The 16,577-nt window shown below is 39.6% G+C and overlaps 1 protein-coding gene across 2 annotated transcripts in view; it reads left to right on the forward strand.

The window, feature by feature from the left end:
• dync1h1 (dynein, cytoplasmic 1, heavy chain 1) overlaps nucleotides 1-16,577 on the forward strand; it is a 52,450-nt gene that overhangs the window by 17,218 nt on the left and 18,655 nt on the right. Inside the window, exons 28-53 of one of the 2 annotated variants that reach the window (XM_066672851.1) lie at nucleotides 7-107; nucleotides 1,873-2,032; nucleotides 2,219-2,459; nucleotides 2,643-2,826; nucleotides 3,090-3,302; nucleotides 4,872-5,110; nucleotides 6,001-6,157; nucleotides 6,718-6,945; nucleotides 8,339-8,569; nucleotides 8,782-8,922; nucleotides 9,384-9,617; nucleotides 10,135-10,341; nucleotides 10,431-10,552; nucleotides 10,739-10,904; nucleotides 11,100-11,263; nucleotides 11,393-11,522; nucleotides 11,624-11,757; nucleotides 11,836-11,950; nucleotides 12,056-12,217; nucleotides 12,345-12,559; nucleotides 12,710-12,914; nucleotides 13,007-13,180; nucleotides 13,980-14,099; nucleotides 14,186-14,306; nucleotides 14,622-14,817; nucleotides 16,010-16,127. In XM_066672851.1, coding sequence (XP_066528948.1) covers nucleotides 7-107; nucleotides 1,873-2,032; nucleotides 2,219-2,459; nucleotides 2,643-2,826; nucleotides 3,090-3,302; nucleotides 4,872-5,110; nucleotides 6,001-6,157; nucleotides 6,718-6,945; nucleotides 8,339-8,569; nucleotides 8,782-8,922; nucleotides 9,384-9,617; nucleotides 10,135-10,341; nucleotides 10,431-10,552; nucleotides 10,739-10,904; nucleotides 11,100-11,263; nucleotides 11,393-11,522; nucleotides 11,624-11,757; nucleotides 11,836-11,950; nucleotides 12,056-12,217; nucleotides 12,345-12,559; nucleotides 12,710-12,914; nucleotides 13,007-13,180; nucleotides 13,980-14,099; nucleotides 14,186-14,306; nucleotides 14,622-14,817; nucleotides 16,010-16,127 — 4,478 coding nt within the window. Of the gene's footprint in view, nucleotides 1-6; nucleotides 108-1,872; nucleotides 2,033-2,218; nucleotides 2,460-2,642; nucleotides 2,827-3,089; nucleotides 3,303-4,871; nucleotides 5,111-6,000; nucleotides 6,158-6,717; nucleotides 6,946-8,338; nucleotides 8,570-8,781; nucleotides 8,923-9,383; nucleotides 9,618-10,134; nucleotides 10,342-10,430; nucleotides 10,553-10,738; nucleotides 10,905-11,099; nucleotides 11,264-11,392; nucleotides 11,523-11,623; nucleotides 11,758-11,835; nucleotides 11,951-12,055; nucleotides 12,218-12,344; nucleotides 12,560-12,709; nucleotides 12,915-13,006; nucleotides 13,181-13,979; nucleotides 14,100-14,185; nucleotides 14,307-14,621; nucleotides 14,818-15,399; nucleotides 15,596-16,009; nucleotides 16,128-16,577 lie in introns of both variants that reach the window. The other variant, XM_066672859.1, reaches the window with a different exon arrangement.

Raw genomic sequence — 16,577 nt, forward strand, 5'->3', positions numbered from 1 at the left:
TTCTAGGGCCAGCTGGAACTGGAAAGACTGAGTCGGTCAAAGCGCTTGGCCACCAGCTTGGGCGTTTCGTCCTGGTCTTCAACTGTGATGAGACCTTTGACTTCCAGGTATAGTTATTGCAGAGCTTTATAGTTAATAATAACATAATAGATTTGCTAAGCTGTCAGGCAAATATGTTCTAGTAAAAACAGACATGAAGACAATGCTTATTTTTATGTACTTAAATTTGTGGACCTTTTAGAAGCTTCAAGATTTTTGAATACGTTTGACCTAAAACTTCAGATTTTCACCCAAGGCCTAAAAGGACATATAGAACCAAATCAAACGTATGTGAAATCAGGCAAAAATATTAGACATGGAATCATTTTTAAATGAGGAATATTGTCTAATACAGTGAAACCTTGACTTGGGAGTGAATCAACTTACGAATGCTCAGAGATACGAGCCGTCGCTTGGTCGTGATATAAGTTAAAAAACGAGCGATCTTATGCCACCCGCCACTAGGTAGCCCAGCAAATGTCGTATCGCTGTATTTGTTTTTTTAAGCATTGTAGCGTTGTGTGTAGCGAGTAAGTTAGGCGATAGAGCATGAAATGGAAAAACTCCACCAGTCTCCTTAACCTGAGCATCTTCATCTGATCTTCAAGTTAAATACACTTAATAGAACCAGTTTATTTCTTTACATTCTTTTATGTATCACTTTTATACATTATTTGTTATTTATAAAGTACAATTTTCTTATTTAAAAACATGTAACAAAAAATATTGGTGTGGTTTTTGGGGGGCTGAAATGGATACTACCATAGCTTTTCAATTCATTTTAATGAGGAAATTTAATTTTATATACAAGCAAATTGAGTTACGAGCTTGGTCACAGAACAAATTAAACTCGTAAGTCAAGGTATTACTTTAATAGATATGTAGTAAAAATATATGAACTTTTTAGGATCAGCAGACTAAACAAAGGAGTTGTCGATTCTCATCAGGTTGGAAAATGTCACCATCTGCAGTTTGTTAAAGATCACATGCACAAACTAAAAGGCATTGGAACAATGTTTTGTGAATGGCTTTGTGGAGACAATTTTGTGAAGTGAGAAGTGTTATGTTTGGAGAATGAAACACTACATTCCAGCATAAAAACCTCAATCCATCTGGTCCTGGTTTGGGCCTGTTTTGCTGCACCTGGGCTAGGATGATTTGTCATCATTGACGAAACAATTAATTTTGAGATGCCTGCACATTCTAAAGGAAAATGTCAGAACACCTGTTAGTGAGCTGAATCTCAAGAGAATGTGGATCATGCCGCAAGACAACGAGCCTAGGCACAAAATTAATTCTACTAAAGAATGGTTAAAAAAGAATAATAAGTTAAAAAAATAATAATGTTTTGTAATTCCAAATTCAAATTCTTGACCCTAAAGAAACATAGTGGAAGGACCTGAAGGAAACGGTTCATGGGAGGAAACCTGCCAACATAAGATTTGAAGTTGTGGTGTATGGAGGGATCTGCTAAAATGCCAATGTATAGGAGTTATCAATGATGACTTTTGGTTGCTAGTAGTTATTGGTGCACAAAGATGGCCACACAAGATACTGTAAACAAATGTTCACATCCATTTGCTGTTAACACAGATGTAATATTGGAGCATTTTCCACAATTAATATGTGACCAAGTCTAATATTTTTGTCCATTTTTTTTTTCTTTTCCTTTTAGCATATTTCTACTTGTAGGAAATCTGATTGAAAATTTAGAAACTTCTAAGTGTTTCTTAAACTTTCAGCACTACTGAATATGAAAAATGTGAATTAGCTGTGAATAATGTTTATACTTTACACCAGATAACAATTAACCTGTATTGGTTCTTCCTCCAGGCAATGGGCCGCATCTTTGTCGGCCTGTGTCAGGTGGGTGCCTGGGGCTGCTTTGATGAGTTTAACCGACTAGAGGAGAGGATGTTGTCTGCTGTCTCTCAGCAGGTTCAGTACATCCAGGTTGCCCTGAGAGAACATAGCAACCCCAATCGAGACCGCAGTATGTACCTTATAGTTGTATCTTATCTGTATGTTGTAATGTTGTACAAAACATCAAACTTTACGAGAGATGCATTTGGAAGTCATCAAGCAGTTTTTGCTGGGGGTGTGTGGGGGATATTCTTTGTATTGTTATTATTTATTTATTTATTTTATTTTCTAACTAGTTTATTTTATTGAATAACAGGCACCCCAGTCACCACTGAACTGCTGAACAAACAGGTGAAAGTGAGCCCTGAAATGGCCATCTTCATCACCATGAACCCTGGCTATGCTGGCCGATCGAACCTGCCGGATAACCTGAAGAAACTGTTCCGCAGCCTCGCCATGACAAAACCTGACCGCCAACTCATTGCCCAGGTCATGTTGTACTCACAGGGCTTCCGCACTGCTGAGACCCTCGCCAAGAAGATTGTTCCCTTTTTCAAGTAATGAGATTTATTTCTGAAAAGTGGTCTTAAATTAAAATAGAAAAACCTAATTAACCTTTGGGTAGTTGATGCATTTTAATGAAATGATTGAATATATTTGAACCATTGCAGGACTATTTTCCATCGAATGTACATAAGTTTTGAGCTTGTCTGCATCATAAATCCTCTCATTTTTGTTAGGCTGTGTGATGAGCAGCTCTCCTCTCAGTCTCACTACGATTTTGGTCTGCGAGCTCTGAAGAGTGTGCTGATTAGTGCTGGAAATGTGAAGAGAGAACGCATTCAGAAGATCAAACGGGAGAAGTGTGAGCGTGGAGAGGATGTGGATGAAAATGAGATTGCAGAAAATCTTCCTGAGCAGGAGGTAACTAAGGACATTTTATCCGATCTTAAAATATGAGGTCCTAGAAATAAGAGGACAATTCTGCCCCGTTTCAAAATGTCATCCTCATTCCATGTTTGGTGAGTTGTAAGTAAAATGGTGGTTGCATTAAAATTTACTATGGAATGACTTTCCATTTCTGAAGTAGTAAATAACCTCTATAATTAAAAATCCAAAATTTGTGCCTTACTGGATTTTAAAGGTATGCAAATTGTTTCTTCTATTTACCTCCCTCTGCTTTCCAGATTCTCATCCAGAGTGTGTGCGAAACCATGGTACCCAAGCTGGTGGCAGAGGACATCCCACTGCTCTTCAGCCTGCTGTCAGATGTCTTTCCTGGTGTGCAGTACTTGCGAGGAGAAATGACTGCTCTGAGGGAGGAGCTCAAGAAGGTCTGTGCAGAGATGTACCTCAACTATGGAGATGGTGATGATGTCGGAAGCATGTGGGTGGAGAAGGTAATGCCAGGACAGTTGGAATACTTTTTTGTTGATACATTTTCTTTCATGGATGCATATGTAATGTTTATTCATTCATCCCCTCAATGAAACAAAGCCTGTATTGGTATGCATTAAGGGTGGGCGATATATTGTTCACGATAATACTGTTATGTTTTTATATTTGATAAGACATGTCTGACGCAGGTGCATGAACGTGACTTGAGCTCAAGCTAGAACTGGGGGATGTATCGCAAATATCAATATTTTTGATAGTATTTTTTGCACAGTATTGTAAATGACCATATTTATGTTGAGGATATGCAGGTTTCCATCTGAGTACATTTAAAAGTGCACAAATGTCCCTAGGCATGCATGTGTATGTATGTACGCAAACACACACACACACACCATGCTGTCCTGCCATTGTTCGTGTATGCCGCTGTTGCAGTTTTCAGCACTTATCTTGCCCACACTCAGGTCTACCTCTCTGATAACTGAGTAAGTCAACAATGGACAAAAATTAAACCAGTGGTGAAGCTTTAATTTAATTCCAAAAAAGAGCGCTGTTAAGACCATGATTTGTTTGAGACACGCTGCTATCCCTCAACCGGAGAGAGGGGCAAATACTCCACGGCCCCTAAACAGAGAATGCACTTCTCATTTTCACTTTTATTTAGCCAATTGGACAGCTAACACTGGCAGCTATCCTTTAGTCCATCTTTAGCAGTCAGTGGAGTCACAGTCCCATCCTCAGGGGTTTGTTTGGTGGCGCAGGGGGAAACGGGTAATTCGGGGGAAAAAAAAATATTTTAGCACAGTGTCTCAAAGAAACTACATTTAATTTTTTGCTTAACACATCTGTGAATTAAAGTAGCACTTTATACATAAAATCACATTTTTAATCTCATATGAAATTACCTACATTTTTTATATGAACCGTTTTTGAAGACACCATTTGTTTACTTTGTTATACAAATTAAAATTAAGCAGCAGGTTTGATGCAGGCAGTGTGCTTCTTAAAGTGAGATATTCAGTGTCAAGCAGATACTGGGCTGAGTTTAATTTTTGTGCACTGGGTAACAGTGCCATCTAGGAAAATTAAGTATCAGATCAATACTCTGTATCGGCAGATACTTAATATTAAACTCGGATCGGTATCAGGGCCAAAAAAAACTTGATCGTGACATCAGTCGTTCTTAGACATACAGTTTTATAATTACAGTTAGATAATGCAGCATGTGCTTTTTGGTGTGGTAAATAAACATAATACTTTGACATTATATTTTTTATGGCTTTCATAATGCCATATCGTAGATCACCATTTCTTTTAGGCTTATCATGATATGAGTTTTTGGTCATATCGCCCAGCTCTAGTATGCAATTTTCTGGGATTCAGTTTTGCATGAAATCTGTGGTTTGGTATTTGTTCCCTTCTCTTGCTATTTGTAACTTATTGTTAGGCTAAATATGTGGGGTTAATATATTTTTTTTAATTATTATTATTTTACATTTGTTATCTAGCAAATTGTATCTAGTTATAAAACTTTCAAACTATAAAATGACCTTTGCATTATCTTATGCTCCAAGGTTCTTCAGCTGTACCAGATCACCCAAATCAATCACGGCTTAATGATGGTTGGCCCATCAGGCAGCGGGAAGACCATGGCCTGGCGTGTCTTGCTCAAAGCCCTGGAAAGGTTGGAGGGTGTGGAAGGAGTGGCACACATCATTGACCCCAAAGCCATCAGCAAGGATCATCTGTATGGAACCCTGGACCCCAATACCCGTGAATGGACTGACGGGCTTTTCACCCACGTGCTCCGAAAGTAAGTTACTCAGGACACGCATAACAATGGAAGGAAGGAATGTTGTTATTGCTCTACCAAAAGTACAAATAGTAGCATAGTGCAAAGACAGGCAAGTGCAAATAGAAAAAGTTACAATAAATGAGTACAGCAGTTATACTTTGTGAATGAGGGGGGTCGCAGGCTACAAATATTGCTAGATGGGGTGAAGCACAAAATTGGAAATTACTAGAGGATGTAGGGAAAAAAGCTGCAGGTCCCAGAGTCCATTGTGTTAACTACACTGAGGCCAGACATGGTGCTCTACTCAAAGTAAACGGATAGTTTATTTCATAGAGTTAACGGTTCCATTTGAGGATGCAGTAGATGAAGCATTCGAAAGGAAGAAGCTGAAGTATGCAGACTTGGAGGCTGAGGTGAGGGAACACATGTAAGACCAGTGGAGATGGGTGTTAGAGGATTTGTAGCCAAATCGGCCACATCCCTGTTTGTGCCGTTCGGCATTAGGGGCTGGAGGCTAAGGGCAGCTGTGAAGGAGTGTATATATATGTAATATGTGTATATATAAAGTATAACAAGATATGAGACATTACATATATGATATATGGGTAATTTGAATATATGCGTTATTGAGCCTGATATATTGGTATGAAATATTAATAAATTATACAAGGTTATACAGTGTACATGCAGTTTTCTTGTATATGGATACATATACAGTATATGTGAATGCTGTAGATTCTATGGGCAGTAGTGATTATCCGTTTACCATGGAGTTCAATGGAGATGGAGTTGGAAACCTCACATGTTGTATACACCGATTTGCTTGTAGCCTTTAAATAAGCGTACATATGAGATTAACTATTTGATGCTTTAGAGAAATAATTTTTTGTTTTGTTTTTCTTTTTTAGAATAATTGATAATGTCCGTGGAGAACTTCAGAAGAGACAGTGGATCATCTTTGATGGTGATGTCGATCCAGAGTGGGTAGAGAACTTGAACTCTGTGCTGGATGACAACAAGCTGCTGACCCTTCCAAATGGAGAACGTCTCAGCCTGCCACCCAATGTACAAATATTCTACTTATGCAAATTTCCAGGGACAATTATATTTCTGGCTAATAGCTTGACTTAAATCCTCATTAAATGGACAATAACTATAATAATATTCTTAAGTGCTGCTTTGAGTATAGCCGTATTGTATCAAATTGTGTTGAGGTTGTGCCTTAACCTACACCACCAGTCGTAGCTCCTGTCATTCACACAACGTTGAGAAAGAGTTTAAATTAATGGAAATTAGGAGCAAAGAGTTGTAGAGGTAACAAATAAGAACTAAGTATGGTGGTGCTGGCTTTAGTCTGCCACTGCAATATGGTGCCTCTTTTGGTTCCTGAATATTTGTCAATCTCTGCTCCGTCTAGCTTAAAATACAGTTGGAATCTGGCATCACAAAGCCACAGCTCCTGCACAAGACAGTGGTTTTGCCATAATTTATGTATCCAAATAGAATGGCAGCCATGTTTTTGCAGTAGTAAATATACTGCACAAATTACTAAGAACAATCAGAGTTGTCCTTTCATACTGACAGCACAATGAGGCCATGGTTGGAATAATTATTTATATCCACAGGTGCGCGTCATGTTTGAGGTGCAGGACCTGAAGTATGCCACGCTGGCCACTGTGTCCCGCTGTGGCATGGTTTGGTTCAGTGAAGACGTCCTCAGCACAGACATGATCTTCAACAACTTCCTGTTCCGCCTGCGGAGTATCCCATTGGATGAAGGAGAGGATGAGGCTCAGCGCATGCGCAAGGGCTCTGAGGACGAGGGAGAAGAGGCTGCATCTCCCATGCTCCAGGTAATGTGGGAAATTGTATTTATTTATTTAATTTCCCCAAACCAGACATGGATGTTCAATGCATATACTACAGAGACTACAGATTAGTTCTGTCATTCAGGGTTTATGTTAAAGTTACATGTGCTGCTAGAATATGTTATGCATATTTTGCTGTTGAGCATTGAGAGATGCTCAATATAAATTCAGCATCATTGAAATGTGTGCATCTCAAGTCATGTGATGTGATGTGATGTCAGGTCAGGTGAATTCTGTTTGATAGAACTCACTCCCATTTAATAGTTCTTGAATAGGTTGGTAGTGAGTGAACTGCAGGCTTTGCATGCATTCTTGATGCACTGTCTTTAGCCTGGATTGACAGAAGTGTAAGCCAGCCCCCTGTAGATATAAAACAACATCTACCATCACCAGAAATGTTGGCCAGCCACACAGCATAAAGCCAGATTTCGACCTATCTGGTGGATCTAGCAAAAAATGTCTTGCTAATGCATTGGTAGAAGTAAAAATCAAAAGATTGATATTGACCTGCTCTGGGAAAAATTGGAGGACATGAAGAATGAAAAATTTATTATTTTATTTGAGTTCCAACAAATGAGGTGATGCTATTTTAAGAGGAACATTTAAGTGGAAAATGAGACATTGTGCACAAGGATTCATGAGTCAACAGCCCCTGGTGACTGGACCAGATTCACATTAGTGAGATCGAGTCATTGGACAGGGATGATGGAGAGATGAAATGCAGCAAATTTAATAAGTGCAGGGACACACTATAAATGGGAGGAGAGGTTAAAAATTGTGTCCTGCCAAGCTGAGAATCAGAACAGAACAGATCAGAGATTCATGAACTTGAAATTGTGATGGTGCTTTTCCACCAATGAGGAACCAGAACTGTTCCCATTTACTAAACTAATTTGGAACAGTTTTGTGCATTTCTACCTATAGACATAGACCTCAGAACAATGCAACATTTACACATGACAGAGAGCAACTCTAAATAATGCAGCTTTGTTTTCCAAAAAATCTGGTGACACTGACAGGCTCGTTGGAGAGAACCACGGTTAAAAAAATCTTGGACGGGTTCAACTTTGCACAAGTTACAGATCCACAATTTGTTGAAAAGAGCAAAAAGGAATATGTGAGAGAATGGAACTATTCTACCTCATGGAAGGTTGATAAACAAGTAGTATTTCACTGTCTTCTTTATTATAAAACCTAATAATGGCGATAACAAACTGTAGTATAATCGCAATAATGCACTTGAAGTTCATGCTTTTTTTTCTCCCCTGATATTTCAGTTACAGCCTCAATTGCAGGAGTGGCTACATTCCAGGTGTAGCTGTACATGTATTAATTATTATTTGAACCTTATATTGCTTGTCCTCTTCTTTTGGTACAGATCCAGAGGGATGTTGCAGCCATACTGCAGCCCTACTTCACCTCCACAGGGCTAGTGATTAAGGCCCTGGAGCATGCCTCCAAGATGGAGCACATCATGGATTTCACACGCTTACGCTGTCTGGGCTCCCTTTTCTCAATGCTGCACCAGGCCTGTCGCAATATTGCCCTCTACAACAACAACCACCCTGATTTCCCCATGCCCATTGACCAGTTGGAGAAGTACATTCAGGTGTGTCTATACACATTTATCTCCTTTTAAGCCTTTCACTCTTGTTGGTACATAACAATGTGTTTTTGATAGTTTACTAAACTATTTTAAGCATGCAGAAATTGCTCTGACCAGGGTTTAAATTGGTTATGTAGTTTCCCAAGACTTCTTGAGAGCTGAGATCAATACTGAAATAAATTTTGTGGGGTTTTTCCCTCTTTCAATTCATACAGAAATACCTGATCTATGCTGTGCTGTGGTCTTTCTCTGGTGATGGGAAGCTGAAGATGAGGGCAGAGCTCGGAGAATACATCCGCCGCATAACCACTGTGCCCCTTCCATCTGCACCGAATGTGCCAATAATTGATTATGAGGTGAAGACACATTCAGCAATGCTGATTAGAAATTAGAGAATTATTGTATATATTCTACAGGGTTTTATACCTGTTTATATAACAGTTTAAATATAAGCATTTTTCCAGTCTGTAAATGATAAAAACGTATCTGTGAATTATTTTTAATTTTTTTTAGTAATTTGAATTTTAGCTGATATTTCAACCGATATTTTTTGTGCTTGTGCATATGCCCCGAATAATCAAGTTACACCATTTTCAAGCCTTCAACTCTGTGTTGATGATTAGAAAAGGTATGAAAAGAGCATCCACTTAAGGCTCAGTCTTTGTAAACAAAGACTACTCTTAGCTCATCAATTTGTTCCAAACCTCATGAGAGTATTTTCAAAAAGTTCTAACAAGGACATATCTCAACACAAGTTTACAAAAAATTGAGGTAATACTGTCAGAAAACAGGTTTATTTTATAATTTCTCCTTCCAGGTGTCCATCACAGGCGAGTGGCAGTCCTGGCAGGGCAAGGTCCCCCAGATCGAGGTGGAGACTCATAAAGTAGCTGCTCCTGATGTGGTGGTACCCACTCTGGACACAGTGCGGCACGAAGCTCTGCTCTACACCTGGCTGGCTGAGCACAAGCCTCTGGTGCTGTGTGGCCCTCCAGGCTCTGGTAAAACCATGACCCTCTTCAGCGCCCTTCGTGCCCTGCCCGACATGGAGGTCAGTACAGCAGGTGTACTCCACAGTTCAGTTAAAGGAGCAGTCAAGCAATATATAGATATGTAACTCCATAATTAAAAACATTTATATTCCCAGGTATTTTCCTCTTAAATAATGTAATGTACAATGCTTTTTCTGTATTTAAATCCAACCCTGGTGCCGTGGGTTCAGTGCCTTGCACAAGGGTACCTCAGACACCCATTTTCCAGCCGGGCATTTCTTCCCGTTTTGATTTGACTATAACAGCCTGGAACCTGAATCCTATGGGAGATTTGAAGACCCCTGACCTAAACTATCAATACGTGTAAAGCTAAAATGTGTATAAAAAATGTATAACACTGAGTAATGTAGTATTTTTTTTTTTTTTTTCTGATTAAGACAGTTAATTGAAGACAGTGAATTAAAGACAGTGAAGTGAATTTATATGCCTGAAGTTTAGTTACAACGTCTAAATACTCTCTTGAGCAGTGTATTTACTTAACTAGCTTGCTTTAATATCATATTTGTCTTGATGCAGGTTGTAGGTTTAAATTTCTCCAGTGCCACCACACCAGAGCTGTTGCTAAAGACATTTGATCACTATTGTGAATACCGCCGTACACCTAATGGTGTGGTGTTGGCGCCTGTGCAGCTGGGCAAGTGGTTGGTGCTCTTCTGTGATGAGATCAATCTCCCAGATATGGACAAGTATGGCACACAGAGAGTCATATCTTTCATAAGACAGGTATGGGATTGAACTGTGTTGTTCCATAGTACTTTAAGCCTGTGGTTATTGTGGAGTTTTTTATTTTCTGTTTATATTCTACCATGTAGATGGTGGAACATGGAGGTTTCTACCGCACCTCTGACCAGACTTGGGTGAAACTGGAGAGAATCCAGTTTGTGGGTGCCTGTAACCCTCCTACAGACCCTGGCAGAAAGCCCCTCTCTCACAGGTTCTCTTCTAAGTTTATTTGCTCTGATCTTGTACCAAATTAACTGCTTTAAATACTGGTGCACATATTACCTAATTGGTCATTTCATAATGGAGGAAATTAACTTAATATAAATCAAGTAAATGGCCAGTGAAAGCAAAAACTTTTCTCTTTTGGTTCAGTAATATATTTATGCATGTATTAAAGGTTCTTGCGTCATGTCCCAGTGGTGTATGTGGACTACCCAGGACCTGCTTCCCTCACCCAGATCTATGGCACCTTCAACAGGGCCATGCTCCGACTGATTCCCTCACTGCGCACTTATGCAGAGCCTCTCACCGCTGCCATGGTTGAGTTCTACACCATGTCTCAGGTTGGATATTAGATTCACTGGAAACTGCCTTTAACATAAATATTCGGACACCATTAAGAAATGTGCCCCTACATTCTTGCAGACCCTACTCTTGTGGAAATACTTCCATCATGTCTGAACAAAGGTGTAGGTCCAAGCTTAAGGTTTTATTTTTTGATTTTCTTCATTTTCACCAAGCTTTTTGTTTCAATACAGGAGCGATTTACACAAGACACCCAGCCCCACTATATATACTCTCCTAGAGAGATGACCCGCTGGGTAAGAGGCATCTTTGAGGCACTGCGACCCCTGGAGACACTGCCAGTTGAGGGGTTGATCCGTATCTGGGCCCATGAGGCGTTGCGCCTTTTCCAGGACAGGTGAATTAAAAGATTTTTCAGCTTCTAAAAATTTAGCAGCTTTAAAGGTAGTTCAACAGGTACGAACTAACAAATCTAAGGAATAATTCATTTTTCTTATTGTGAAAATATTAACATTTTTAATTACAGGCTGGTGGAGGATGAGGAAAGACGGTGGACGGATGAAAACATAGACAATGTGGCTCTGAAGCACTTCCCCAACATTGACAGAGAGAAGGCCCTTAACCGCCCCATTCTCTATAGCAATTGGCTCTCCAAGGTAATTTTAAGATGTCAGAAATTGGAAGCAACAAACATTTTGACTGCAAGACTTATTTGCAAAGTTTGTAATAAATAATTTCTTTAATACATTGATTGTAGGACTACATCCCAGTGGAACAAGAAGAATTGCGTGATTATGTTAAAGCCCGTCTGAAGGTTTTCTATGAGGAAGAGCTAGATGTTCCTCTTGTGCTCTTCAACGAGGTCTTGGATCATGTGTTGAGAATTGACAGGTGAAGAAAATTTTGCTTGCACTAGGTACTTATTTGTCTTACAAAACATTTATGTGACATTGTTTGTTGTCTTTCCAGAATCTTCCGTCAACCACAGGGCCATCTGCTCCTGATTGGAGTCAGTGGAGCAGGAAAGACCACATTGTCACGCTTTGTGGCCTGGATGAATGGCTTGAGTGTCTATCAGATCAAGGTTTGCATAAAAACCTTTACTACAATGCTGTAACATTCCACTTTTTTGTTTGAAAATGGTAGGTGCATATACTACCTTTACAAATGACTAACTGTACTTCTACAGGTCCACAGGAAATACACAGGGGAAGATTTTGATGAAGATTTGCGAACTGTCCTTCGTAGATCTGGATGCAAAAATGAGAAGATTGCCTTCATCATGGATGAGTCTAATGTGCTAGATTCTGGCTTCCTGGAACGCATGAACACGCTGCTTGCCAATGGCGAGGTGAGCCTCAGAAAATGTTTAGAGAGGAGCCAAAATGTTTTTAAGATTTCCTTTGTTTTTTACTTCATTATTGTCTTTTAATACTTTTATTATAAAAAGTATGTTTCCATGTGTTGTTTTTTTGCAGGTTCCTGGTCTGTTTGAGGGTGATGAATATGCCACACTAATGACCCAATGTAAGGAAGGTGCTCAGAAGGAGGGTCTAATGCTGGACACTCATGAGGAATTGTACAAGTGGTTCACCAGTCAAGTGATCAGGAACCTGCATGTAGTCTTTACCATGAACCCTTCGTCAGAAGGCCTGAAGGACCGTGCTGCCACCTCCCCTGCTCTTTTCAACAGGTATTTTCATCTTATTTGCTTTTTACGGTTAAAACATAATCTGAAGCTGCATGTAACATCGTCTACTATCATTCTTCTGTGTGTTTATATAAAGTCAATTAAAGTGGTAGTGTTTTAAATAAGTTTATATACTTTGGCCTTGATCATTAGGTGTGTGCTGAACTGGTTTGGAGATTGGTCCACTGAGGCCCTGTACCAAGTGGGCAAAGAGTTCACAAGCAAGATGGACCTTGAAAAGCCCAATTATAAAGTGCCAGACTACATGCCCATTGTATACGATAAGTTGCCACAACCTCCTACCCACCGTGAGGCAATTGTCAATGGCTGTGTGTTTGTGCACCAGACCCTACATCAGGTTTGTAATGGGAATTTCCCATTTTCTACTACAAGCCTTTCTGATTTGTTGCAATGGAGTTTTTGTTTACCTTTCTTTCTTTCCTTACAAAGGCTAACAACCGACTTGCAAAGCGTGGCGGTCGCACCATGGCCATCACGCCACGTCACTACCTGGACTTCATCAACCATTATGCCAACCTGTTCAATGAAAAGCGCAGTGAGCTGGAGGAGCAACAGATGCACCTTAATGTTGGTCTGCGCAAGATCAAAGAGACTGTGGATCAGGTAATGCGGATGTAAATGCTTAGATTGCTCCCGGTTATCACTTTTGTGATATTTCATCTTTTTAGTAGTAACACACAAGCTTTACTCTCAATTGTTTCTGTAGTGTATAAGAATGCTCAGATTGTTTTGTGAAAGTAAATTGGACATTTTGACTATGTTCACACGGCAGGTAAATGTGGCCTAAATCCAATCTGTTTCTTCGTATGTAGGCACAGATGTTTTATTTTTGTAGATTTGGGCCACTTTCATTCATATATTATATTATTGAAATCCAAGCCATATCCGATATATGGCAATACGACTGTCTAAACAGCCAGATCTGAGTTCATGTAACTTTTACATCAGTCTGGCCATTTAAAATGATTCATAGACTTTGGTCCAAAGCATTTTCGTTTTAGTTTGAGGTGTTTAATTTATGCCCCATTTAATTTATAAAAAAAAAAAATGTTTTGGATGGAGCAGACATACATTTGCTTCTGGTCACTGAGCCTGACACATTCCTTCTGCACATGCAGGTTAGTTTAAGAACGTGATCTGTTCAGACTGATGTAATATATAGGTCATCTTTTTGTATAGGCTGTGAACAACAGAACAACCAAATCATATTTCATCACAAAATCAGATTTGTGCCATTTTAACCTGTTGTGTGAAAGTACAAATGGACTGCTTTACAGCATTTTGAAAATCTTGCTTCAGTCCAGTTTCATAGAGAGAAATATCAACATAATTCCTGACATAACATTTTCAAATGGAAATTCTCTGTATAATTGAGATAGTTAATGCAAGTTCTTTTTGACAGGTTGAGGAGCTGCGCAGGGATCTAAGAATTAAGAGCCAGGAATTGGAGGTGAAAAATGCAGCTGCCAATGACAAGCTAAAAAAGATGGTTAAAGATCAGCAGGAGGCTGAAAAGAAGAAGGCAAGACTACTTCACTTACCTGACATTGTTATATTTGTTGAGTTGGATAGGGTACTGTAAGCTACAAGTGGGCTTTTTATTTACAGGTCATGAGTCAGGAGATCCAGGAAGCTGTCTATAAGCAGCAAGAAGTCATCAAGGACAAACAGCTTAGAGTGAAACAAGACCTGGACCAAGTAGAGCCTGCTGTCATTGAAGCTCAAAATGGTATGACTGAACAGTTCCTTATTCTTACTATGTGTAATAGAACTGATGCTTTTATGATGCTGTATACTGGCATAGACTACTCTGTGGTGAACCCTTAAGACCTCTGCTTGATTCTGGCTTTATATTGCACTTTTCACTAGTTTATCTGCTAGCTTTTCCTTTGCACTTTTCTACAGTGTTCTAGTCGCAGTGTTGTTCTCTATGCTAACTCCGGTGCTGCTTTTTAAAAAAAAAAATGTTTTGGGGTTTTTTAATCACTTTTTTCACTTTTCTGGACCCTGCTGCTGTACTGCATGTCTTCCTGTTGGTTTGTAGCTGTTAAGTCCATTAAGAAACAGCACTTGGTGGAGGTGCGATCCATGGCCAACCCACCAGCTGCAGTGAAGCTGGCTCTAGAATCCATCTGCCTGCTGCTGGGCGAGAGCACCACCGATTGGAAGCAGATTCGTTCCATCATAATGCGCGAGAACTTCATCCCCACTATCGTTAACTTTTCTGCTGAAGAGATCAGGTGACTGAAACATGCAGGCAGAGCAACAGACCGTAGTGGTTGCAAGAGGGGTGCTTGTTCACTGGCAGCTTGTCTAGTTTACACTGGGGATAAAATCTAGGGCTCAAATTAATAATTGGATTCAAATCCATAATTGGATTCAAAGAATTACCCCACATTTGATCAAAAATTATTTTCTTAGCCAACCAGCAAAAGCTTCATTGCTTTCTGATGTTTGCATCTTTAGTTTTGAACTGGAGCTTAAAGGCTGACATGGCTAATGAGTATTGGAAGTTTACATTCCCCAGTTGGTATGAAATAAATTAATTATTTGGTCAAGAAGTTTCACATCTCAACTGGACTTGGGTGGTAGTTTTTGCAAAAAAAAAATCCTTTAGTTCTAAATGATCTAATATAGAGATCCCAAAAACCAGAGGTGAATATCAAAAGTGTGAACACAGCCTACTCTCTTGTATGCTATGGCCATCTTGCTCCCCTGTCCCTCACACCCATCAGTCCTGCATGGTCCTAAAACCTACCCCCTTTCTCCATTCTTCTCTCCCATCCCTTCCTCCCTTCCCCATTCCTCCATTCCCTCCCCAGCCGTCAGCTCAATAAAGAAGCAGCATCTTGTTGAAGTGCGTGCCATGGCCAACCCACCCGCAGCTGTTAAACTGGCACTAGAGTCTATCTGCCTCCTGCTTGGGGAGGAGACTAATGACTGGAAAAAGATCAGACAAGTTATTATCAGAGACAATTTCATCTCCAGCATAGTCAACTTTGTCTCAGAGGACATGAGGTATTGTCTGTTTATATTTGATTTCTGCTTTTTCGGTAATTATAGCAGCTCATTTATAGAGTTGCCTTTAAGACTTTGCAGTTTAACTGTGTGGGTAGGGCAGAAACGTGAGTTGTCTGCACCCAGGCAGGTATAACCCTAATAGCCCTGTTAGCCCCAATTAGGCTCACACATCTTTATAGTATTTCGTTATATAGCAATTAAATATTTTTTTTCTTCATGCCTAATTTTTCATATCAGTTCTTTCTCAAACAGCAAAGTTAATTTTATACGTGATTTTAAATTTAGCTGGGAATTTTCATTTAACTACACTCCCATTCTTTCCCCTTAATTCCTTATTGTCCCACCCATTTGCTAATATTTAATTCAAATTCCGAGACTTTCATTGTAATTATTGTCTTTATCTTGATTCAGTGATGCAATTCGTGAGAAGATGAAGAAGAACTACATGTCCAACCCCAGTTATAACTATGAGCAGGTCAATAGGGCATCACTGGCTTGTGGGCCTATGGTCAAGTGGGCCATTGCACAGGTCAGTACCTCCTTCTGTTCTGGGCAGCTGAATATTAAGCCCAATTTATACTTCCGCTTTAAAACCTATGCCATAGGCAATATGTTGATGTAAACCCTACGCCATAGCCTGACATGCACCTTTTCAGAAATGTAATTATGCATCGTGTTGACACAGTGTACAACCACTGTGATTGGCCAGTAATCAGTAAACCGTTTAAATTGAACCTAAGGAGTACAGAAATTAACTCCCACTACAGGGACTGCAAACAGCAGCAAATTCATGGAGATTTTCTCAGCCTTGGTGTGTGATAAGTTTAATGTATTTAAAAAAAAAAAAAATAATAAAAACATTGTTTGCTTGCACTGTATTTAGTTACATAGTTGCGACAGAATAGACCTTTGAACTACAGTACAAAAATGTTTGTGTCAGTGGTTCTTATTTTCTCGTATTAAGTGTGGACGGCAGGGT

Source organism: Hoplias malabaricus, chromosome 1 (assembly GCF_029633855.1).
Source record: "Hoplias malabaricus isolate fHopMal1 chromosome 1, fHopMal1.hap1, whole genome shotgun sequence".
NCBI lineage: Eukaryota > Metazoa > Chordata > Actinopteri > Characiformes > Erythrinidae > Hoplias > Hoplias malabaricus.